Source organism: Prionailurus bengalensis, chromosome E4 (assembly GCF_016509475.1).
Source record: "Prionailurus bengalensis isolate Pbe53 chromosome E4, Fcat_Pben_1.1_paternal_pri, whole genome shotgun sequence".
Classification (NCBI taxonomy): Eukaryota; Metazoa; Chordata; class Mammalia; order Carnivora; family Felidae; genus Prionailurus; species Prionailurus bengalensis.
The window spans coordinates 43,499,640-43,524,399 of NC_057360.1; the positions used below are offsets into that span (position 1 = coordinate 43,499,640).

At 55.7% G+C, this 24,760-nt stretch overlaps 1 protein-coding gene and 1 long non-coding RNA gene across 4 annotated transcripts in view; one reads left to right on the top strand and one right to left on the bottom strand.

The window, feature by feature from the left end:
• Positions 1-24,760, top strand: part of MFSD4A (major facilitator superfamily domain containing 4A) — a 30,732-nt gene that overhangs the window by 2,133 nt on the left and 3,839 nt on the right. For all 3 annotated transcript variants that reach the window (XM_043569268.1, XM_043569266.1, XM_043569267.1), the window contains exons 2-8: positions 8,915-9,113; positions 9,412-9,672; positions 12,715-12,883; positions 13,323-13,438; positions 14,502-14,675; positions 20,170-20,317; positions 23,838-23,908. In XM_043569268.1, the coding sequence (XP_043425203.1) occupies positions 8,915-9,113; positions 9,412-9,672; positions 12,715-12,883; positions 13,323-13,438; positions 14,502-14,675; positions 20,170-20,317; positions 23,838-23,908 (1,138 nt within the window). The remainder of the gene's footprint in view (positions 1-8,914; positions 9,114-9,411; positions 9,673-12,714; positions 12,884-13,322; positions 13,439-14,501; positions 14,676-20,169; positions 20,318-23,837; positions 23,909-24,760) is intronic.
• Positions 19,218-19,815, bottom strand: LOC122476502. Its single transcript, XR_006295512.1, has 2 exons — positions 19,541-19,815; positions 19,218-19,301 (listed from the first exon to the last, which is right to left on the bottom strand). It is a non-coding gene; the product is annotated as an uncharacterized LOC122476502 (long non-coding RNA).

Consider the following 24,760-nt stretch of genomic DNA (forward strand, 5'->3'; position numbering starts at 1 on the left):
ACTTCGGAGAGCTCTTTCTCAATGCCAGGCACTGTTCTTAGCTCCTCACTGTTCGTAGCAACTCATTTAAACTTCACGACAACCCTACAGAGTAGTACTGTTGTTTCTATTTTGTGCCTAAGGAAGCTGAGGCACAGAGAGGTTAAGAAACTTGCCCCGAGGGCCCCTGGGTGGCTCAGTCGGTTGAGCGTCCCACTCCGGATTTTGGCTCAGGTCATGATCGCTCCGGTTCATGGACTTGAGCCCCGCATCGGGCTCTGTGCTGACTGTGCGGAGCCTGCTTAGGATTCTGTCTTCCTCTCTCTCTGCCCCTCCTCTCCTCCTCTCTCTGTCAAAATAAATAAATAAACATTTTAAAAAATTAAAAAAAAAAAAAGAAACTTGCCCCAGGTCGCATCATACAGCTATTGAGTCAGGTTTTGAACCCAGGCATTTGTCTCTGGAACCAGATACCCGGGAAATGGCTCTTGCTTTCTGAGTAGTCCTCTCGAACTGCGTAGGGTACAAGTTATACCCTGTCCTCACCAGGCAAAGGCATGGGGCTGAGTATTCCTGAGCTGACGCCTCTGGGAAGGAGGGATCTGAGGGGTCAGGTGGAGGGCCTGAGTCCTATCAGTTCAGGCTCACATTTAAGTCCTGGACCTCAGTCCTCCCAGCCCCCAAACAAAATGTCATAAAGAACCCTTTCCTTTGGCTAGGAGCGAAGTGGACTTCGGGAGGAATGCAGGATTTGTCACGGGGTGGCCTATGCATAAAGGAAAGTGACAACCTAGCTAGGTCCGGACGACTCATCACAGTCCCCCATTTCTCAAAACAGACAGAACCGCCAGTAGCCCTAAAAGCGGCCACTAAAGCTTGATTGCTTGGGGCCTGACCACAAATTCAAATGCTAATACCCCCCCACCCCCACACCAAGTGCTTTTCAGCTTAAGTGATTACCAGCGAGAGCAGTGTGGCCAGGCTGTTACTTGTGAGGGGGATGGGGGTTGGTTTAACAAATGGCAAGAGCCAGCCGGTACAGACAGACACACGGGAGAGGCGAGGGGCTCGGGACAGCCCCAGTCCTGCCTGCTGCTGGGCCCAGACTGAGGACCAGGGCTGGAGAGGGTTTCTGGATGCCTCCGTGGGGGCACGCATTGGAGGGTCTGCGTGTGGACAGCCTCGGGCGTTAGAGTGGGACCGGACAGGACAGCACAGGAGCTCTCTGCTCAGGATCAGTTACCGACCCCCCCTCCCGCCCCCGGCCCCACCCCCAGCTTCTAGCACAGACAGATCTTGAGGGAAGCTACCATGTGCAGGCCAAGAGGGAGACGGGTACAATTAGAGTCAGAAGAATCTGGACTAGACCTTCCTTAGAAATATCTTGCGTATCGAGAGCAGGGAACCATTCAGAGAAGAGAAAACTGCAAAGCCACCTGGTTGGCAGGGTGTATAGGTATGTGCTTTGTCAGACAGGAAAGAGAAAGCCGTATTTAGATAAAAAGATTAGGGTTTTTGTTTTCTTGGTTTCTTGGGGACCTGTCTAACCACCCTGGGCAGTTTGGGAGACCCCTTTATCTCAAAGGCATCAGGGTAGATAAATGGCTTTCAGACCTTCCCCAGCCTTCTCCCAGCCTCACCTTGGCCTCTGCCCTGCATGCACCCTCTTAATTGAAGGCTTGGGCTCTTCCCCTCTACCCTATTCACTGCCTCCTTCTCTACCTATCATTTTCCCCAAATACCTACAAGTCCTGCCCTGCCCAAGACCCAGCTCTGACTCCCACCTGCCCGTTGCATGAAACCTAGTCTTTCCTGCAAGGTTTCCCAGGCCACCATCAGCCCTGCTTCCCCAAGATGCTGGCCCCCTGAAGTTTCTGGAACACAGTACAAAAGCCAGTGTCTTCCCCTGAGCTGGGCCCCTGGTCGGTCTCCCGTCTAAAAAGCCTCTGCCTCTCCCTCCAGCAGTTTGTCTCCCTTTCAGCACGCAGAAAACCTGGGCTGAAAGCCTACTTGGGGTCTGGCCCCAGACACCGTTCTTGCTTTAAAAACTCATCTCAGTGTGGGAATTACCATAAGACCCAGCAATGCCACTGTTAGGTATATTAAGACCTGTCAACACAAAACCTTGTACAGGAATGTTTATAGCAGCATTATCCGGTTTTTAAAAAGATATTATTTATTTTTGAGACAAATAGAGTACGAGCTGGGAAGGGGCAGAGAGAGAAGGAGACTCAGAATCTGAAGCAGGCTCCAGGCTCTGAGCTGTCAGCACGGAGCCCGTCGCGGGGCTTGAACCCACGAATTGCGAGATCATGACTTGAGCTGAAGGTAGAGGCTTACTTGACTGAGCCACGCAGGCGCCCCAAGCAGCATTATTCCTAATAGCCAAGAAGTGGAAGCAAACCAAATGTTCATCGATGGATGGATGGACAAATGAAATGTGGTTCACCCGTACGGTGGAGTAGTATTTAGCCGGAAAAAGGAATGAGGTCCTGATAGATGCTACAACATGGAGGAACTTCGAAAACATCATGCTAAGTGCAAGGAGCCAGGTACAAAAGACCACAGGCTGTGTGGTTTCATTTGCATGAGAGTCCGGAATGGGAAAATATAGTAGAGCAGTAGGTTTCTAGGATGTGGAGAGGAATGGGGAGTGGCTGCCGATGGGTATAGGGTTTCTCTCTGGGTATAGGGGTGAGGGGGGGGATGCCCTAAATTTAGGTTCTGAACATACTAAAAACCACTGAATTATACACTTTGAACAGATGAGTTTTATGGTATGTAAATTATACCTTATTTTTTTTTAAGATTTTTATTTTTTTAAGTAATCTCTATACCCAACGTGGGGCCCGAACCCACAACCCCGAGATCGAGAGTCGCACGCTCCACTGCCCCTATCTCAATTTTTTAAATGAAAACAAAATCTCAAAACTCATCCCACCCCTTCATTCACTTGTCCAACAAGCATCTTTCGAGCCAAACCCCGGTTTAGGGGAGAATACGATAGACAAGGTCCCTGCTCTCAAGGAGCTTGTGCTCTGGAGGACCGTTGTAGTGAAATGAAAGAAACAAAGCAGGACGAGGATGGAGAGTAAATAGTGTTGGGGGAGGGGGGGGTTTCTTTCACCAGGTGGACAGGGAAAGCTCCTCTGAGGAGGGGACAGTAGAGCTGACATGTCAATGACAGGAGAGAGCCATGCATGCAAAGAGCTGCAGGGGAGGGGTTCCAGGCGGACAGAGCCGCTAGACCATTCTTGCAAGGCCAGCACCCCAGCGCACCAGGCAGGTCGTCACACACAGGGTGTACCCCCCAACCTGAGCCTAATAGGGCCTGAGCCCTGCCTTGGGCTGGGATCTCCCCAAAGGCAGTCTTTCTTGTTCCTCCCTCTGGGTGTCCCCAGCCTTAACACAGGGCCCTGACCAAGCTGGGGTGTCAGTATGGGAGCGGCCAGTTAGAGGGGAGCCACGAGAAGGCAAAAGTTGCCCCTTCCCTCTTGGCCGGCTCAAACTGTTCTCCAGCCTGCCCTAGCTCCCAGGGTGTGGCCTTGACTCCTGGTTTCTTGTCCCAGACCCCGACTCCTCTCTTGGAGGCTGCCGGCTCCTTTTGGGCTGGAGAGAGGCTCAGGCTGCCGCTGCCGCTTCCTGGGTTCTGGGCACTTCTCTTCCCTGGTCCCTCCAGGAAGATTATCAGGGTGGACAGGGGGACGCCTTGAGGCAAGGGTGTGAGAATATCAGTGCCCATGCTGGAGTCACTCCCATGGAGGTGGCATGGAGCGGTCGTCAGCAGCATTTTTACCCACCCCTGGGACGTGGAGGGCAGGACGGGCTGGCTGGCATCTTACTGTTTATGCCCTTCCTCTGGTTTGGAGCCAGGCAGCCCCCCCCCCCCCCCCCGCCCCTTATCACAGAACCAGGAGGGCCAGAGCCGCCACTCCTGGCAACGCCAGGTCAAGGTGATCACGTGTGCCCTCTGGGTAAAGCAGAGCACCTGGGCTGACAGGGTCAGCAGCGTGTTCAAGGTCACACAGCAAACTGGTGGGGCGGGCACCTCCCGCAGAGCCACCGCCAGGCTGGGGGAGGACCTGCTCTCTCTCCCCCGTTTCACCTGCCACTTGGAGCCGTCAATGAGTAACTTGGACATTTCGCAGGCTTCCTGAGGAAGGGTTCCCTCGACGGTCTAAGCTGTTCCTACATCTCCCCAGGCCTTGGGGGATTGCTCCCCCCCCCCCCCACACTTTAACTGGTCTGAATTAACCTCTGAGTTCGAGATCAGGGGAGGAAAGATCAATAACATGATGCTGGCTTTAGCCTGGAATGGGAGTCCAAAAACTGGATCCTGACTCTCTTCCCCTGTCTGGGCCTGGCTCCTGATCTATACAGTGAGGGGTAGGATTCTTAGGTCCTTGCTGCCACTCCAGCAGTTCCCGCACCAGCCTCCCAGGGTCACCCCAGAGGGCGCTGCAGTGGGAACAGAGAATCCAGGAGCTGGCACCCATCTCTGCTGAGCGGACTTCCCTGGGCCTGGCTGCTGGCAGGGAGGGGGGTGAGCACCGAGGAGGGGGACTGCCAGTGGCCAGGGCCAAATCCCAGCGAGTGAGCCAAGGACTGTAGCATCACACTGACTCCACACGGCAGCCTCAGGAGACAGAGCTTACTGGCCCCATTTTATCATGGAGAAAACTGAGGCTCTAAGGAGCGATGTGTCAGTGCCTCGTCCGGAGCCGCCTGCTGGGAAGTGACAGAGGTAGGTCTAGGACCAGTCTTTTTTTCAATTTTCTTTTCCTTTTTTAAAAATCTTTTAAAAATGTTTAGTTTTGAAGGGGAGAGAGACAGAGTACAAACAGGGGAGGGGCAGAGAGAGAGAGAGGGGGACACAGAATCCGAGGCAGGCTCCAGGCTCTGAGCTGTCAGCACGGAGTCCGATGCGGGGCTCGAACTCAAGAGCCGTGAGATCACGACCTGATCCGGAGTCGGACGCTTGACCGACTGAGCCACCCAGGTGCCCCCTTTTCTAAAAATTTCCTATTGAAGTATAGTTGACATACATATTATATCGTTCCAAGTGTACAACATAGCAATTTGACATTTGTCTACACGAGGACCAGTCTGACTACAAATCCCACTACATCCGTGCTGCCAAAGCTGTTTTGACATTATTATTCCATAATTTTGAAATTACCCACATTCCTAGAAGGGGCCTTTGACTAAACCATTAAGTGACCAAGCCAATTAGTATATTTCAGTCTGGCTCTGGGGTGTATCTGGGACTTCTTTTCTCTTGGCAGCAATGTTCCGATCTAAAGAAATTTGTTCAGGCTGGGTTTTGGAATGCCCAGGCACAGCCCTGCCGGAGAGACTGGGGAGGGCGGGCAGCCTGGGATTGAAACACAGGCTTTCGTGTGCTACGGCTGCTCCCGCTTACTGGGGACACGTCTCCATTTCCCAGTGCCCGGGAACCGCAGGCCGGGTATGGGCTTAGCCCTCTGCAGCCCCGGCTGGTAGGCGGCAGGTTCAGATCATGGCTCAGGGGCTGGTAGCAGATGCAGGAAGGGGCCTCCCCCGGCCAGTTTTCCTCCAGCCTCTCCTTTCTGTTTTCTCCTTATCCTTTCCTGCCTGTCGCTGGGCCTGGGAACAAAAATCCCTCCCCCCCACCCCGGCCATGGGCATCAAGTGTCCTTCTCAGAAATGACGAGGTGAGAGGGTACAATAGGGGAGAGGAGAGGCCTAGACGGGCAGCCCACCATGACCCCAGCCCTCCACATCCCCCTCCCATCTCCCCAGCCTCCTGCTGCTCCACTGGCATCCGGGCCCTACTTGAGTCTTCGTCTCTTGCCTCTGTCTCTCAGTCTCTGTCTCTGACTCCGTCTGAGTGTCACCCCGTACAACTCCCACATCAGCCTCCCAAGTCTCCAGGCCGTCCTGTGTGGGGTCACAAGACGAGCTTCCGCAAGCACGTTTCTCATTTGACCAGCAACATCCAGCAGCCCCGGAGGGCGCACCTTCTCAGGGCCGAGCAAGGTGCCAGGCATGGGGGCCTCTGCACTAACGGCTGCAGCGGATGCCTTGGGAGGCCTGCAGTGGGGCCAGCGGTTAGAACACGAAGGGTCTGGAGCTGCCATGACACCAGCAGAGGGACCCCTGGGGGCTCATGTTCCGGTGAACAGCTGTTCCCCCATTGCCTCTAAGCCTGCCAAACGAGGCTCTGCTGACTCTGGCCCCTGCTCTCTTCTGGCCGCCCCTCTCCCCAGCCCTGCTGAGTCTGTGGCCCAGCAGCAGCCCTAATACACACACGCGCAAGCTCTGTCTCTGTCCCTGCCGCTGTCTCTCTCTCTCTCTCTCTCCTCCGTGGAAAAGCAGCATGGCATAGGGGTTATCAAGATGATCTGGGTTTGAGTCCAGACTGCCAGCGGCTTTTGCGGTCTTTCTCTGCCTCAGTTTACTGGGGGGTCAAAGAGGCACAACTGCAAAGCCTACCCGCGGGCACTGTCGTGTGCACCAAATGTCTCCGGCACCGTAAGCACGTTAGTTGTCATTTTCTTGTCTCACAGCCTTCCTTCCCTCTCAGTTTCCCGATCCTGGGACTTTGCTACAGGGCTGATCATTAACCACGTTCGTCTAGGTTTCTCAGGGCAATAATGATAACGCGTTAATTCTTTAAGAGAGTGTGTGCCCTTGACGTGGGACCTCCATGCGTTACCGTAAAGTGGTGAGTGAGGTGGTGGAAAGGGCAAGCCATCCCGTGTGCCAGTTCAATGGGGAGAATATCTGAAGGGGAGACAGGGGACCCTCTTGCCATCCCTGAAGTGAGGCCAGCCAGGATGAGGCTGGTTCCATGCCCAACATGGGGCTTGAACTCCCAACCCTGAGATCCTTGTGCAGGCAGAGGAAAGGGAAAGAGAGAGAGAGAGAGAGAGAGAGAGAGAGCTATAATGAGAAGCTTGCTGTGTTCATCACCTGTGGAGAAGTGGGCATCGCCTCTGTGCTGGGCACCGGGGAGGAAAGGGAGATTCGGAGGCCAGGTTGCAGGAGGCGGAAATGCATGAACCTCAGTGAGCAGTCCAGGCTGTCAGCACTGGGGACCTGCAGAGCAGGGCGGGGGAGGATGCTAGAGGGAACAGGATGGTGGAGGGAACCCGGGAAAGACCTCAACAGGCCTCCCCACAACACAGCCCTCCCTGTCCTCCTCCTAGTGGCCGAGGTGAAGGGAGTCCCCTCTCCCTGCTCACGCAGGGTTGGGATCAGGCAGGGGTCATGATCAGTTATCTGCCCAGCAGATCAGCCCGGAAACAAGAAAAGAGAAAATAACTGATGCTATCAGCAGAGCCCTTCTGATAAAGGATTTAATCAAAGATGGGCCAGAAGGAGAAGCTGAGGGCCCCGGGGGTCAGAGGCAAGCACTTCTGGTGAAGGACGCAGCCCGAGGGCTCTCCTGGGGGCCCCCTTCTTTTCCTTAATGTGCTGGAAACTCACATATGTCTTCTGGCCACACACCCCTCCTCCCGCCCACCTCTCCAGGTCCAGCTGCCAGAACAGCTGTTCATAATCTGAGAAATTTCCTTTATAGCCTCTGTCTTCCAGAACCTTTTTTTTTTTTTTTTAAGTAGGTTTCATGGCCAACATGGGGCTTGAACTCCCAACCCTGAGATCAAGAGTAGTATCTTCTGCCAACTGAGCCGGCCAGGCGTCCCCAGAACCTTCTTGCTGCCCAACCTCCTTCACTCACATTAGCCTTTCAGCCTGGTTCCAGAAAATACAAGGCATCCTTCCTTGCTCAGAGTCTGCTTATTAGGTAGGGGGTACCAAAAAGATCTTGAGAGAGCCCTAGACATTCCATTTACTCACTCATGGGGGACAGGCCCTCAGCCTGCCTGCTGTGGGCTCCTCTGGGGGAAGGTCACCTCCCAGACACCTCTCAGTGAGGACAGCCACCGGGCCTCCCTTCCAGACCCTTGGAGAGTCAAGATCTCTGTCCAAGGTGGGGAGGCACCAAATTACCCAAAGACCTCGGCTGTGGGCTTTGGTTCAGGTGGCTTAGCTTGGCGCCTACAAAGGGCCTGGCCGTCTTGCCATTCCTGTGTGGGAAGAGCGCATTGCAGCCCCGCTGGGGGGTGGGAGGGGATGTTTTGGAAATCGGGTCCCACCCCGGGTCCCACCTCCAGTTTCATGCGTTCGGCACCGTACCCATGAGACGCTCGAAGCAGGCTCCTCCTGTACATCCATGAGAGGAGCAGAAATATCTTTGTATGTAATCTTTTCTAAGTAAGCCATTGATTTATTTATAAGCTTTTTAAAATATTTATCTTTAGACGTTTATTTCTGAGAGGCAGAGAGCAGGGCGGGGGTGGAGCGGGGTGGGGGCGGGGCAGGGGCGGGGCGGGGTGGGGGCGGACAGAGGATCCCAAGCAGGCTCCGCGCTGATAGCGGCGAGCCAGATGTGGGGCTCAAACTCAGATCCCGAGCCGAGCTGAAGTGGGTTGCTCAACCGGCTGAGCCACTCAAGCGCCCTAAAGGTTTTATTTTTAAGTAATCTCAATGTGGGGCTCAAATCCACAACCCCGAGATCAAGAGTCGTACGCTCTACTGGCTGAGCCAGGCAGGCGCCCCTATCCGCAAACAATTTGAAGTTGAAACTCGCTTGTAAGTAAAGTCATAGCAGGTGCACTTTGCTAAGTGCCATCACGTGCCGCTTCACACCGTTTCTTGAGTTCTTACGGCCGCCCTATGAGGTAGGGCTTGTTACCCGAGAAGACTGGGGCACAAGAAACGTCTCGCCTGTGAACCCCTAGCTAATAAGTGACTGAGCTTCTTCAGCAGCCCCCTCCCCCCTCTACCAGAAGCTTCCCCTGAGGCTGCCCAGCCAGCGGGGGACAAGGAGGGGGCTCTTTATTTGAAGGCCCCAGGCCCCTCCCCTGACCTCACCCCTCTGCTACCGTAGCCTGGCCCAGTCGTTATGGGCCCTCTTCACCTCATCCCTGGCCATCTCCCTGGTGTTTGCCATCATCCCCTTCTGTCGAGATGTGAAGGTGCTGGCCTCTGTCATGGCGCTGGCGGGCCTAGCCATGGGCTGCATCGACACCGTGGCCAACATGCAGCTGGTGAGGGTCTACCAGAAGGACTCGGCCATCTTCCTCCAGGTGAGCCCGCACGCAGCCACGGGGCTGGGTGGTCACGGGGAGCTCCCGGGAACCTGTCCACCTCTCCCAGCCCCCTCCCTGGGGTGAGGTGTCTTTTACTGGAGGCCAGGTGGTAATGCAAAAAGAGGAAAGAGCACCGGGGTCTTGGTTTTATGTGGCCACCTCCAGCTGGGCCACACTGGGCCACTATCTCTGGACTCGGGCCTCCTCAGCTCTAAAGTAGGGTCATGCTCCCTGCGTGCAGGGTGGTCCCAGGGAGCCATTCCCCCACCCACACCACTTCTCCTCCCCCCTCCAGGTTCTCCATTTCTTTGTGGGCTTTGGCGCCCTGCTGAGCCCCCTCATTGCCGACCCCTTCCTGTCTGAGGCCAACTGCTTGCCTGCCAACGGCACGGCCAATGCCACCTCTGGAAGCCACCTGTTCCACGCCTCCAGGGTCCTAGGCCAGCACCACACCGAGGCGTGGCGTTGGTCCAACCACTCGCTCTCCGGGCTGCCTGCGCAGGACCGGGCAGGGACCCGCGTGTCGTATGCCTTCTGGATCATGGCCCTGATCAATGTGAGTGCCACCGGGGCAGGGCCGGGGGGGGGGGGGGGGACAAGTGGACCGTCACACGTGTCAGTCCATAGCAGCTCCCAGTGTAGATTCTTATGATTCCGAGCAGTGTGCTGGGCTCAAGCGTGCCCTCAGGAAGGCAAGGGGGCGGGAAGACTAACCCCCCCACCCAGGAATGCATCTGAATACAAACAGGGTCGCAGGAGATCATCTTGAAGGTCCTCAGTTGTCACAATCCATGATTGCGATTCTCCAGGGAGGTAAAGCCATGAGCAGGTTTAGCACAACGGAATCAGGGTCAACTTTCAAGCCATCCGAGACTCCATGGGAAACCAGCTCTCTCCCTCCAAGGCCAGATGAAGGGGCTCTGGGACAGAGCACCCCAGGCTGTATGGGGCTCTTCCCCGGGCTCCCTCATCGCCGGTGGGATTCCCCTGTGTCCTGCTGTGAGGTGGGCTCCCGTGGGGGTCAAGGGATGAACAAAATGACCACACCATGGCTGCCATGGTGGGAGCAGGGTAGAGAGACCACCTGCCTGTACTGGGTCAGGTACTGAGGCCCCTCTGCACCCCGGCTCTCATCCTCCCTGTCAGCACTGACTCTGTCCCTGGCCGGAAACCTCTGGTGGTCTTTAACCCAAGACAGATTCCCTGCCAGTAGCCCAGGCTGGGGCCAGAGGGACAGGTGGGGAGACGCCCCTACCCTCTCTCCAGCTTGGGAAGTACCGTGAGGAACAGCAGGAGCATCCCTGGCCCCCTGGCTCGGCCCGGCCTGGGCTGCGGGTGTGGAATATTCCAGGCGGCCATTGGCCCTGCTGCGGGATGGAGGCAACGTATGGCCCGTCGTGACGAAGGGCCTGGGTTTGCTCTGGGCCCACTTGTCACCGCTCTGCAGTGGCTGCCCAGCTGCGATGCCATGCACGTAGCACTGAAAGGGGTCTTCGAGATCATCCAGTCCCCCTGAGCAGCACAGCAGGGGGCGTCATGCCGTCCCTGGCACAAGGGCCCAATGAGTGGCTAGCAAGACGCTGGCCAGGCTCTCACCCCGACTGCCAGCACCAGCCTCCTTCCTGCTGCCCCATAGCAAGTGCTCGTTTTTCCTTTCTTCGTGACTTTCCTTGTACCAGAATCTTCACCGGGGGCTCTGAAAAACACACGCCCCTCTCTCACCCTTTCCGTTTTCTGCCCATGCCTGTCACTGCTTTAGAAACAACCCAGCTTCGGGCCTGTGCCCTCCAGGGGGCACCTGTAAGGGGAAGCGTCGCCATCAGTACCGTGTCAAAGCTGAGACGCCAGGACCAGGAAGCCGGAAGGTCCAGTGTCAGCCCGAGCCCTGTTTTCTCTCGCCCCACGAGGTGCAGCCTGGAGGCACTTTGTTTGTGGCAGGATGTCCGGACTTTTTTGTTGGTTTGTTTCTGAAGATAAACAGTCCACCACAGAAGAGAATGGGGCTGCGCATGCTTGTGGGCGCACGCGCACACACACACACACACACACACACACAGGCAGCCTCCCCAGAACTCTTGGACTCTCCAGGTGGAGCCTTTGCCTTCTCTGAATGGGCTGCTTATAAAGACAGGCTGTGTTCTTACCAGGCAACCCCAGCCAGTCCTCTGTGAAGCCCTTCCTACCGCCCACCTCCCTGGAAAGCCCCGCTGGAGTGACCGGGCTCTTTCACAGCTGTTTCCCCTCGGCCTTCACCCAGGCATTCTGCCACCGCAGGCCTCTGTGTGTGGGTTTCCTGTTTCCCCCATCAGACTGGAGGGAGGGTTTGACTCTCCCCCGTCAGACCTGGGACTCCCGAGGGCAGGGGTCGTCTCCTCCCACCGAGGCCTGATTTGTGGGGCGTGTGACTTGTTATCTTTGAGTGTGGAGGGAGGCTCCCAAGGTGCCCTCGGGGGGCAGGAGCCCTGGGAAAATGCCACCCCCCACCCCGGGGCATCAGTCTGCCTCCAGGGAGGGAGAGACCGCCTCAGAGCAGCACCAGCCCAGCTGCCTCCCATCTCTGTCAGCGCAGAGATGCCCGGCGGGCTCTGGGCAACTTGCACAGCTCCCTGGGTTTCCTCTCTGTCCTAAGCAAAAGGAACTCGATTTATGGTGCAGCAGGGAGGGCAGAGGGCAGACTTGATGGGGAGCTTCCTGGCAGTGAGGGCGGTGAGACGCAGGCAGGGCACCTGAGGGAGGCGGTGGAGGCTTCTCCAGGCAACCGCAGAGGCAGGAGCTATTTCTCATCGCCCTGAGGAGTTCGCTAAACCCAAGTGGCTTGATGTACAATAGCAACGCACACAACACCGGGCTCGTGGGCGCGGGTGTTGCCCGGACCGTGCATCTTTCCAGCAAAGGAGTCCGTGTCCCGGTTTTCCTGTTTAGACAGCGAGCCTCTGGGGACAGGCCCTCTACCTCCTCGGGTATAACATCACCCACACAAGCCCTGAGGTGGGGTCTGACCAGACAGAATCAGGGTCTGCCCCAGGCTCCAGTCCAGCTCCGCCCTTCCCTCCCCCGTCAGCCAGTGACCAGGCACTAACACTCTCTGGTCTCTCGCTTACCGATCTGGTCTCTTCCAGTTGTAACGGGTGATGACTAAGTGACAGTTTTGAGCCTCAGGTCGCCCCATCTGGAAAATGGGGATAAGGAACCAAAGCAGACCTTCTTCGTGAGGTGTCATGTGATCTCCCAGCATGAAGGAGTGGGGGGGGGGGGGCGGGTCCCGCTTCGCCACCGTTCAGAATAAGGACCTTAGAAACAACTTTATCTCTGACATCTCTCCTGTACCAGCGGGGAGGCCTGGTGTGAGTCCAACATTTGCATGTGACAAGGAGCTGTCTTCAGAAAAACGGATGTGGTTAAGGTTGGACGGTCAATACACCTGGCGGCATTCTCTGGGGATGGCCTTTAGGTGGACACCCTTAGAAAAGAACCGTCTTCTCTCAGGACTGTGTGGACCCGTGCCGGTCGACCCCGTGGTGGTGTGTGCAGGTGAGGCACGGGAAGGGGAGAGCCTGATGGGAACAGGGCTCTCCTGACCCTCTGCCCCCACCCCCAGCTCCCGGTGCCCATGGCTGTGCTGTTTCTGCTATCCAAAGAGCGGCTGCTGGCCTGCTGCCCTCAGAGGAGGCCCCTGCTCCTGTCCGCAGATGAGCTGGCCCTGGAGACGCAGCCTCCCGAGAAGGAAGACGCCTCCTCACTGCCCCCAAAGTTTCAGCCACACCCAGGTGGGGGCTCTAATGAACTTTCACGCTCACGGCCCCACACCGAGGCTTCCCTAGTGACCCCATCCCCCGGAGGGTGAACGTAGATCACAGGCGATGATGGTTGGAAGCAAACCCCGGGCACCCATGGTCCCGTTTGGCAAGACACGGACCAGCCTGGCCGCAGGAGTGGGGCAGGCAGGCTTCTGACTCCAGCCTGCACTCTGCCTCAGCCTGCCTGTGTGGCCTTGGGCAAGTGACTTGATCTCCCTGAGCCTCGCTTCCGCCAGGACTGAGGTGGACAGGAGCTGTCCCTGACAGCTGGCTGGAAGTTAGGGAAGGTGGGCGGCAGTAACTGGTCCCCAACCTGCCAGGCTCGCCCATCTGGCAGCCGCTTACCCCGGGCCTGCAGAGGGGAAGGAGCAGAAGCTGAGACTCAGCCCTGTTCTCGTGTCTCGTCCAGGGCACGAGGACCTGTTCGGCTGCTGGCAGAGGAAGAACTTCAAAGGAGCCCCTTACTCCTTCTTCGCCATCCACATCACAGCCGCCCTGGTCCTGTTCATGACCGACGGGATGACGGTGAGCCTGCCCGCCTCCCCGACGCTCAAGCTGGGGCGGCAGGAGAAAGAGGGGAGCTTCAAGGTGTCCTAGAGGGCTCACCTGTTGTGCAGTCAACTCATACTTTTAAACTAAATAAAAGTCCTAGGGGGCGGGGACTGTCTGAAGAATCGTTCGCAGCCCCTGGGTACTATGGTCTTCTGTCCCAGCCAGCTGTTTTTATTCTCCTTAACTCTGTGGGCAGGGGCCCCTCTGGTTTGTTACCAAGTGCAAGCTACCCACGTTTCTTGAGAGGCAGAGGTCTGTTCCTCCAGATAGAGGTCATGCCGTGTAAACGCGAGGGCACGCTGCTTCCCGGAACGCGTTCCAAACCTCAGCTTCTCAAGCCATGTTGTAAACAAGCTACAGTCAAGATTTGGGCCCAGCTATTTATTCTACTAGTGGCCTCTGTTAATACTGTTAAGTGCCTTTTTCCAGAAATCTCGTAGGATTAGATCGGGATACTTTTGAATGGCCGATTGATTAACCGACTGCCATGCTGGGGCCTCTCCGAAGAGAAGGCCCTAAAACAGGTGACCCAGTGGGAAATATTGGTGACAGTACTGGTTGACTCCCAACTCTCAGTGTGACCTTGGGCGAGTCACTTCTCTCCGCCCCCTCCTCCGTAGAATGAGACGCCACACGTGTGCCCACCTTGTTTTCAGCTGTGGTGCCCTTCCTTCGACAAGAAACCATCCGTGGAATCCTCATAAATGAGATGTGTGGTTGTGTTCTGCTCTGGTGGGGAGGGGGGAGCGGCCCAGACCTCTCAAGACCCCCTGTGGAGACCCGGAGACACCCCTCTCCCTGTGTCCCCAGGCCTGGGCCTCTGGGCCGGTGGAATCTGTAAGCTCTAGCTCCCCAGGGTCTGTCCTCTGCTCGGGCCGCGGGTGTTGTGTGATGTTGGCCCTAGGCCCACCTTTGAGCTTCTAGAGGCAGGACCAGTCCTCCCTCAGCCCTCAGCACACCTGCCCCGACCTGGTCTTCCTTCTCTGAGGGCTCAGCTGTGCCACAGGTGTGCTCAGCAGGGCCCGTCTCTCCACAGGGGGAGTACTCAGCCTTTGTATACAGCTATGCAGTGGAGAAGCCGCTGTCTGTGGGGCACAAGGTGGCTGGTTACCTCCCCAGCCTCTTCTGGGGCTTCATCACCCTGGGTCGGCTCATCTCCATTCCCATCTCCTCCAAAGTGAAGCCAGCCACCATGGTGTTCGTCAATGTGGTAAGTGGCCTCCTTTCACTTCTTGGAGACGCAGGAGGACCATCCACTCCTGGCCCTACCACTGCCCCAGGACATTTGCTCGGGACTGGACAGGGAGGGAATGCAGGAGTAGAGGGAGGAGAGCAGCGGGGAGAGAGATGCCATGAGGAAGGGGGGAATCAAGAAGGTGGAGCCTATCTGTGTGACCTTGGAAAAATCCCTTTCCCTCTCTGGGCCTCTGATTTTGTACCCATCAGAGAAAGGGGCCGTAGGAGGTGGTTACTGCCATGCGTGGAGCAGATCTCAGCTGACAGTCTGCCAAGAGTACAAGTGAAGCGGGTGCTGGCCTTGGTCCTCCTGTGTGACCTTGACGCCCAGCTGGTCAGAACCCCATGGCCAGCGGAGGCCAGGCATCCCCTGGCCTTCAGAAATCACCGTGTCTGGGCTGGAGCCTAGGAATCTGCATTTTGAAACTCTGCCAAATGATTCTCAAGTACCAGGCTGGAATGTAGGATGTTATTCAGGGAACTGGTCTGCCCAGAAGGCAGGGGTTCCAGGCCCAAGCGATGGGGTCAGACTTTCGACCTGACATGGGTCCATGTCACTATCTATGACAAAGCGTCCAGATTACAGATTAGGGTCGTCTAGCCCAGCCTCCCTCCAGGGCTCAAATCACCTCTGTAACATCCCCTCCAGGGAGTCCACAGTCTGTTTAACAACCTCCAGTGACTGGGAACTCACTCCCTTTCCAGGCAGCCCGATCCACTGCCAGAAAGTACTTCCCTGAGTCAAGTTTCTAGCGGCAAGGGGGTTCGGAAATAATGTTGGGGCTACAGACACCAAAGATCGTGAGCGCCAAGAAAAGCCTTTATATCTGACCTTGTGCTAGTTGATGACTTTTAAGAAAGAAATTACTTTTTTTTTTCAGTTTTTCTTTTTCTTTCTTTCTTTCTTTCTTTCTTTTTTTAAATTTTTTTTTAACGTTTTATTTATTTTTGAGACAGGGAGAAACAGAGCATGAACGGGGGAGGGTCAGAGAGAGAGGGAGACACAGAATCTGAAACAGGCTCCAGGTTCTGAGCAGTCAGCACAGAGCCCGACGCGGGGCTCGAACTCACGGACAGTGAGATCGTGACCTGAGCCCAAGTCGGACGCTTAACCGACTGAGCCACCCAGGCGCCCCTCTTTATTTATTTTGAGAGAGAGAGAGAGAGTGAGCTCGTGACCTGACCCAAAGTCGGATGCTCAACCAACAGAGCCATCCATGCCCCTGAAAGAAATTTCTGTTTGACATAGAGGGGGGCGGTGTGAGTGGAAGCCGAACTCAAGAGGTTGAGGGCCGGACAGGAAGCGGAGGTGTGACCGTTGCAAATGGTCCTGAGCTGGAGGGAGTTTTGTCTGACAGGAGCCTGTTTGGAGGCCGAGGAGAAAAGGAGGGAGGCTGGAGGGAGGGGTCCCATTGTCAGAGAGCAGGGCCCCCCCCCCACCCAAAGGGAAGAGGGGATGAAGAGCAGTGGAGAAGGGAGTGTCATCTCAGTGAAGAAGAGGGCCAACATGATACTGCCGGGAAGGAGCAAGTCTGCACGAGTCCTGGGGTGCAGAAGGCTCCGGGTACGTGCACTACTGGGGGCCTCTGCAGGACCCGAGGGCAGCTGCTTAGACAGAGGAGGGTGGGGCGGGACTCTGAGTTTGGAGGAAGAAAAGCATCTGAAGCACCCACATGACAGGCGCGGATGAGAAAAACTCACCCGGACCGTTGGGTTTTGTTTTTTACTTTTTAAATTTTTTTTATGTTTATTTTTGAGAGCGCGCGAGAGAGACACAGAGCATGGACAGGGAAGGGACAGAGAGAGAGAGACAGAGAGAGAGAGACAGAATCCAAGCAGGCTCCAGGCTCCCAGTTGTCAGCACAGAGCCCGACAGAGGGCTCAAACCCCCCAACCGTGAGATCATGACCTGAGCCACCCAGGCGCCCCTGGACTGCTGGGTTCTAAAAGGAAACTCAGATTCCTGGGCCCAACCCAGACCTCACAAACTGGAAGGTCCAAGGGAGGTACCTAGCGATCTGTATATTTAACCAACACCCCAGGGGGTTCATGTCACCAAGCAGATTTGGGAAAACAGTGTCCTAGAACAAGTGACTCCCAAATACATTAGTGGTGGTTTGGGAAGATACGGATTCCCGGGCCCCTCCCCCGGAGACTGTGACTCGGGGTGTGGAGAGGTGCCTTGGCGCCTGGATTGTTTTCAGACCTTTTCAGGTGCTTTTGGCGGGCACCCTGGCAGGATTACAGGTAAACAGCCGCGAGCAAGTTCCCCTCATGCTGCCGATTCACTCCTCTCGGTTTTAAACTAACAGTCACCCTGCTCTCTGTTCTCCTGGGTCTCGACAACCACTTCCTGGTGAAGGAACAGGCACTTTGTGCAGGGCCTGTGGGCAAGTGCAGGGGTACCAAGTTGTACAAGGCGGGGCTCTGCCTCGGGGAGCTTATGGTTGGCTAGGGGGCTGGGGAAGAAGAGGGGCAGGGCAGGGGAGGGGAGGGGAGGGGTCGCGGAGCGTGCCCTGCAGGCCCGGTCAGCAGGCGCGTGGTTAGCAGGTGAGAAGCAGGTGGGGTGGGGGGGGGGAGCCGAGAGGAGTGGGAGGAGTGGGAGGAGTGGGAGGAGGGGCTAGTTCGCCCTGGGCATGCGCGCTCCGTCTTAGGTCACCCCGGCTAAAATAAGAGGTGTTTTTAAAGCTCGCCCAAGTCTGGAGATTTTCAGGGTGGCTCATCAAGGCCCGCCTGCAAACGTGTGGTGTGTAAAGGGGGTGCCAAGGCAGCAGGAGGGGAGCAAAAGCAGAATCTTCGCCGGCTCTGCCCCCGACGTCTAAGTTGAGAGCTGACTACTGAGAAGGTGCCAGCGGTGTGAACGGCAGAGGAGTCGGGGTTCCCGGCTGATGGCACTGCTGGTTGCAAGGCCCAAGAGGGGAGCTCACTGGGTGAGAGCGTGGTGGGGCAGGGTCTGTGGTGGGGAGCAGAGAGGGAGCAGGTTGGGGAAGCAGACATGGGCTAGAGCCTGGAAGGTCTTGTAAGCCAGGTTTGGGGGTTTATTCCAAGTGGGAGAAAAGCAGGCCTTTAGAAGGTGTTAGGCAGGAAATGGACATGATCTGCTCTGTATTTTATTTTAATTTTTTTTTATGTTTATATTGGAGAGAGAGAGAGACAGTGTGTGAGCAGGGGAGGGGCAGAGAGAAACAAAGACAGAATCTAAAGCAGGCTCCAGGCTCCCAGCTGTCAGCACAGAGCCCGACGTGGGTCTCGAACTCACAAGCAGTGAGATCATGACCTGAGCCTAAGTCGGTTGCTTAACCGACTGAGCCACCCAGGCGCCCCTGATCTGCTTTGTATTTTAGTATATGTGCTGCCGAAGCGAGCACAGATCTGCTTTGAAGCACGCTGCCCTGTGCTGTATGACTGAAGAGCCACTCCCATAGTCCAGGCACAAGAGAGTGGTCCGGGATGGATGTGGAGAGATACAAGGGTGCATAGCATTTTGGGGGCGGAGTTGATAGGACTTGCCCTTGGCCTGAAGGTAGAAAGAAGGAGGAAACAAGATCAAGGACATACATACCTTCGTGACAGGGCCTGACCACGGGGCGGATGGGGATGCCCTTCACCGATGCGGGGAAGTGTGTTTGCTGGAGGCAAGGCTGGGCTCTGTCTGGACCAGGTTGTCAGTCGTCCAGTGGAGTTCTGGACACAGGTCATGGCCAGAGGGATGGATTTAAGCGGCTGGGCGTAGAGATATTTGAAACCATGGCGCCGGACCAACAGGGAACACAGACAAAGAGCCAGAAGGGTCTGGGGCCGTGCCAACATTTAAAGATTGAGCAGAGGAGGAAGAAAGAGCAGCGAAGCTGTGGGGCCATTTTCTGTGCCAAAGAAATACATTATACTTGGAACCTTGGATATGTCCGCCTCTGTCGCGTTTGTACTGCGTGAAAGAAGTCTTTCCCGCTGCTTCTCCATTGTGAAGAGGGTGTCTGCCCCTCAGCCGCCATTTGTGGTACACCCCCCTCCGGGGCAGCAAGTCTTTCGCTAGGTCTCAGGTCTCGGACCAAGAGATCTTGCAGCAGAGACGGAGGGGCTGGTAGAGAAGCGTAAAGGGAGGGGGCTCGCGGGTTGCGACCACTGGCTTGGTTCTTCCAGCTGGAGCAAGTCCCCGGCATCTGCCTGTGAGTGTGACCGTCCCTTCCCTCGGCACGCTCGGGTCATCTGTAAAGCGGCCGGGGTGGGGGTGGGGGTGGATGTGGTTTCTTACACACCTTCTAGCCCTCTGCTATGCAATTTTATCTTCCTTTTTTCTGGAAACAGAGGTACTCACCCAGGAGACGCTCACCTGAAAACCACGGTTTTCTGTGCAAGATCCTTGTGTCTGGAGACATCAGGGAGGGCGCACACACAAACACTAAGACTGATATTTGTCGCAAGAGTCATCATTTTCCCACGACTCTTCCGTGTATTTTGTAACCCATTTCGTGGACTAGGAGGCTAGAGAGAACAAGGACGTCAAAGCCCCAGACTCGGTCTTTTGCCTCCAGACCCGGGCTGCCTAAGTTTCCTCCCAGAGGCATTTTGCCTAGAAATTTTTCAATATTGACATAAAAACCTTTTTTTTTAAATTTTTTTCAACGTTTTTTATTTATTTTTGGGACAGAGAGAGACAGAGCATGAACGGGGGAGGGGCAGAGAGAGAGGGAGACACAGAATCTGAAGCAGGCTCCAGGCTCTGAGCCATCAGCCCAGAGCCCGACACGGGGCTCGAACTCACGGACCGCGAGATCGTGACCTGGCTGAAGTCGGACGCCCAACCGACTGCGCCACCCAGGCGCCCCTTGACATAAAAACCTTTTTAAGGAATTCAGAAAAAGCGACACTTAACAAAAATATGCCCATGTGACAGAGACCCTTACTGAACCCGGAAGATCTCTGGTCCCCGAATCCATCACAAGAGTCTCTAACCACAGGCTGGAATTTGCTCATGGGAGTCTGAGGTGACACCGAGGAACCGGGCCACAGTCACGGACCCTCCGTCTGGGAGGTTTGCCTGGATTCCCAGAGCGTGGGGACCCAGCCACCCACACCCTCCCCAGCCAGCCCCTCCTGCTGCCTGCAAACTCATGGCTTTTAGGGCCAGAAAAGCAGCTCCTCTTCATGAGGAGTGGAGGGCAGAGAGCTGGTGGCGTGGCTGGAATTCCCCGTGCTCCGAGATAAGACCTGAGGGACAGGCCGTACTGCCTCACCAAGCGCTTTTCAAGTGTGTATGGCCCGCCCTCTGCCTAGCGGTCTTGGCGGCTCATCCCCTAGGGCATCCTTGGCCGAGACCCGGCTGGGGAAGGTGCAGTTCCCACACAGTCCACAGGGAGGCGCCCTGGTCACACAGCGCTGCTCTGGGGTCCGAGAGGAGCTCTCCAAGTGAGGAGCGGGACGCCCAGCTTTTCCCAGTTCCTAATAGCCTCCTTCTCTGCTGTTAAAAGGTGGGCGTGGTGGTGACGTTCCTCGTGCTTCTCGTTTTCTCCTACAACGTCGTCTTCCTGTTCGTGGGGACAGCCAGCCTGGGCCTGTTCCTCAGTAGCACCTTCCCCAGCATGCTGGCCTACACTGAGGACATTCTGCAGTACAAAGGTGGGTGTGCTGGGGCGCAAAGAGCGCCCCCCTTGGCTGGGTGCGGCTTCCTCCCCCCCCCCGACGCCCCATCTTTTCTGTGGTATTCCAGCCAGATCCCCGCCCTCCTGACTCGGGTGGGAACTTGTTCGCAAAGTTCTGACCCCCGTGGAGTTCCCCGTTCAACAGTATGCCCGTGTCCTGTGATTTCAGGCCACTGAGAAGCCGTAAGCTTCTCTTTCCCGTTTTCTTTTCTCCCACGGCAGTGCCTCCTGAGGCACAGCTGGCATTTTGTGGAACACGGGTGTGCTGGAAATCCCAAGTTCAGAGACCAGCAAAGTTGCGCGGGAAAAGTTAGGGCATAGGAAGGGGGTTTATAACTTATCACTAATAGTACCTCCTTGCTCTGCTGTTCTTGCGGCCGTTTTTGGAAGCACGGAGAATTAGAACAGCGGCTCCACACTTGATCGGGGGTTGTCCTGATGGGGTTCTTGGATGCCGGAAACCTCAAATTCTCTGCAGTAATCTCCCTCCCCTGCTGTAGCCTCCCCACCGCGTGTAGCAATGAGCAATGATCCTTTTTTTTTCTTTAAATGGGTTAATTAAAAATAATTATGTTTTGAACATTTAACATTACCCTTAGAAGTAGCTAGAGTGCCCTGGGGTGTCGGAAAACCAACACTGAGGAGGAGTGATTTCTTTAGGGAGGAGTGAGGAAATGGTGTATGGGGGGGGGGGGGCGGTCTGAAGCAGTTAGAGCCAAAACCAGCACAGTTATCCCCAGTAACAAGAGATGGCAGGCCTGGATCCGCGAGATCTAAGGATGATCTCCAAACCCCAGTGAGTAGACGAAAGCACTGAATTAACGTTGGTATCACACATCACGCGGTGGATCCCAGAGTTTTAAGTGGTCAACAAATGTTAGACGACACGGGCGCCTGGCCGGCTCAGTCCGCGGAGCATGTGACTCTTGACATCGGGGTCGTGAGTTCGAGCCCCACATTGGGTGTGGAGCCTACTTAAAAATAAGTTCATTAAGTAAGCCAAATGTTGGAGAATAATAATAATAATAATAAGTGGTCACTCAGATCTGCTCTCTTCTCATTTCCCACCATCCCTACCGCAGTTCAGGCCTTTCCCATGACGTGCCTGCTTGGAATATTTCATGGTGCCCCGTTTTTTCCAGTCTCTGATCACCTCCATCGCTGCCTCCGCAGGTCTTGGCCTGTGCCCTTCAGATTTGCCTCCCTCGGTGGCGGTTCTCAGTGCTGGTCCCACATTAAAATCACCCAGAGCGCGTATAACACAACCAGAGGCCTGGGCTTTGTTTCCATGACACCTGGCGTAATTGGCCCGGAGCCACTGGGAGGCTCTGAAGTGCAGCCGAGGTGGGACCACTTAGCGGCGGGTCTCCAAGCTGCTGCACAGGGGTCCCCGTGGAACACACAGTCACGGCCTCTGTATATTCCGGTGGTGTTCTCCTTTCATCAGCCTCCCCTGCCCACCTCTTGTACTCAGGGCCTGCGTCCTGGCCATGCTGAATTACTTGCTAGTCCCTGATGGCACAAAAGCTGTGCTCTGCCTGGAGTGCCCACTCTACTCCATCTGGCCCCTTTACCTGCCTGCTCAAGTCCCTCCTTCTCTACCCCTTCCGGAAGTTTCTCTGATTCCCCCTGGAAAGATGTGTCCCTCTCCTTTGTGCCTGCCGCTCTCGTTTGACCCTCATGGCTTTTGTACCTATGTTATCTGTGCCCTCTCCTCAGCAATGTGCTCCCTGTGGGCACCAGCAGGGAAGGAGGGCAAGAGCATAGGCTTTGAGGTCATTGGCAGACCTGGATGTGAGTCTTGCCTGCACACTTTCTGGCCTTGAGACCATTTTCTCAATTTTCTTCCCCTTTCTGAGCCTCAGCTTTCTCATCTGCAAAACGGGGACACAAATACCTATCTTTAGGATCGTTTGTGCGTTTGACGAAATGTAAAACACTTGACTTAGCAGCTTAACTGACTCACAGGTGCTCAAAACATACGTTAACTCTAATTATTCATCTGACTACTCGGTGTTTAGCTCGGTACCTGATGCCCAGAAAGTACTGGAGGGTTTTTGAATGAATGAGTGGAATAGACAGTGGGTGCTAGTGGGATTCAGAGAAGGGAGTGACCAGTGTTGAATCCACACATAGCTTCCTGGAGGAGATGGGACGTGAGCTGGCCCAGGATTTGGAAAGGCAGAAGGAAAAGGGGAAGACATTCCAAGGAAGAGTGGGGCAGGGGCAGTGAACAAAGTGACAGGAAAGGCATAGAGACTAATGTACACGTGAGCCAGACCAAAAGAGGAACTTGAAGCCTAAAGCAGGGAATGATAATCTCCGTTTTAGTAATCAATCAATCAACATTAAGTATGTATCATATGTTGGTCACTGGGCTAATAAGCAGTAGTGGACGCCACTGAATACAATTCAGGGCACAGTCCTCTCTCGTGGGCTCGCAGCGCAGAGGGGAAGGCTACCCTGCAAACAGTGGGGTACCTGGGGGAAGGGTGGAGGGCCGCGGGACACGAAGAGCAGCTACCGCAGGGTTAGGGACGGGGGAGATTTCCTGGACGAAGTCTAAAGGAGAAACTTCAAAGATGAACAGGGGCTCGGCCCACGAAGAGGAGGAGGAAGAGGACCGCTCAGGAGGGAGGGAGGCAACGCAAGCGTCAGAACCCGGCGGTGAGCACGAGTGTGCAGGGCAGGAAGCGAGACCGTCCTCCTGGCGGGAGGGTGGATGGTGAGCGGGTGTGATGGGAGTCTGAGCTCTCAGCAGAGACCAGGCCCTGCAAACCACATGAAAGCATTTGGACTTTATCCTGAAGGCAGCGTTGAAGGGGTTAAGCAGAGAACTGGCAGGGGTTCGGGAGTTCACTGTGTCCAGCACTGTGCTAAGTACTTACCACTTAGTAAGTGGTGTATCGGATTCACCACACGGCAACCCTGCGGAGAAGGTGTTGCCATGCCCATTTACAGAAAGGAAACCAAGGCCTACAGAAGGGGGAGAACTTGCCTGAGGTCACAGGGCTGGTAGGTAACACAGTTGGGCTTGGGACCCGAGTCTGACTCTGAAGCTTGGGCTCAGGGGGTCTGTGCCCTGTTGCCAGAGTGAGCGGAGGTGTGGCTGCTCAGTACAATGCCAGGGCAGCGAGGACACTGGTCTGCCTGGAAGAGAGGGCTGGCCTGAGGAGATCAGGGAATCTTTGCGGAAACGTAGGGGGAAGTCAGATTTGGAAGGACCCCGAATGCCAGGCTAAGCAATTTGGAAGTTACCCTGAAGACAACCCTGAGTGATTGAAGGTTCTAGAACAGTGAAACTATACTGACAGCAGGACCTAAGCATTCCCAAAGCAAAGTTAAGGACTGAGGTCTGAGAAATCTTAGGAATTCGAACTCGTCCTCTAGGCAGTCACACCATTTTCCAGGGTCTCCCCAGAAATAGCCGGGATTGTACCAGCTGACTTGTCTCCTTAACTTGCTTTTACTAACCCAAATCCTTCTCTTTTGGTTAGGCTGTGCGACCACGGTGCTGGTGACAGGGGCAGGAATTGGCGAGATGGTTCTCCAGATGCTGGTTGGTTCGGTATGTGGGAGACCCTAGGGGCAGGGGACAGCGTTTGGGGAGCCCCCCTCCAAGCAGGTGGGAAGACGTAGCCAGCCACCTTCTGAACCCAAGCTGTCCCTCCCCTGGGGGTCCCACACAGCAGGCAGGGCCCCCCTCCGTTACCTGTTTCTGCTTCCGCATGTGAGACCTGGAGATGTGAAGGGAGGTGCGGTACGGTCCAAAGCAAACACGAGTCATGTCTGGGAGCGGGGCCAGCGGGGCCCTGTGGGAATGTCGTTCAGCTCCCAGAGCCTGGGATGGGATCGAGTGGCGGGTGGGAGCTCTTTTCCCACCCCTTCTCAACCTACCGTCCCCACCCCAGCTCCCCTAGCCTCTGGCCACCCTACACAGGGCCCAGCTTTCCTGCCCAAGTCCTGCCCTCATCGAGGGCCAGCCCTCCCGCGTCTCTTCAGACGTACCCGTCCTCCCGGGTGCACCAGGAAAAAAATACATCTGCCTTTGTTTGAAGCTTCTAGCGCTGTTGCTACGCCCCCTTTTACAAAGGAGGATATTGAAACTCAGATAAATGAGCAACTTGCCCTCGGTCAGTCATACTTCTAAAAACTGACAGGATGTTCAAACCTAGGTCTTTGGGTCTCCCAGATGCCCCTAATCCCAACCCTCCTTTCCTGATCTTGTGCCCTGCCGGGAGGAGAGCTACACCTCCTGATAACACTCCGCATGGAAATGACGTGAGGTCTGGGGTTTGCTTCAGTGTGATCTAGTGCAGGGGACAGTGGAGGGGCACGGAGGTGCTAATTGCTAGTCGGGTGACGGGCCCAGGGGAACTCCGTAAGCTCCTTTGGCCTGTGTTTTAAATTTTCCATGATA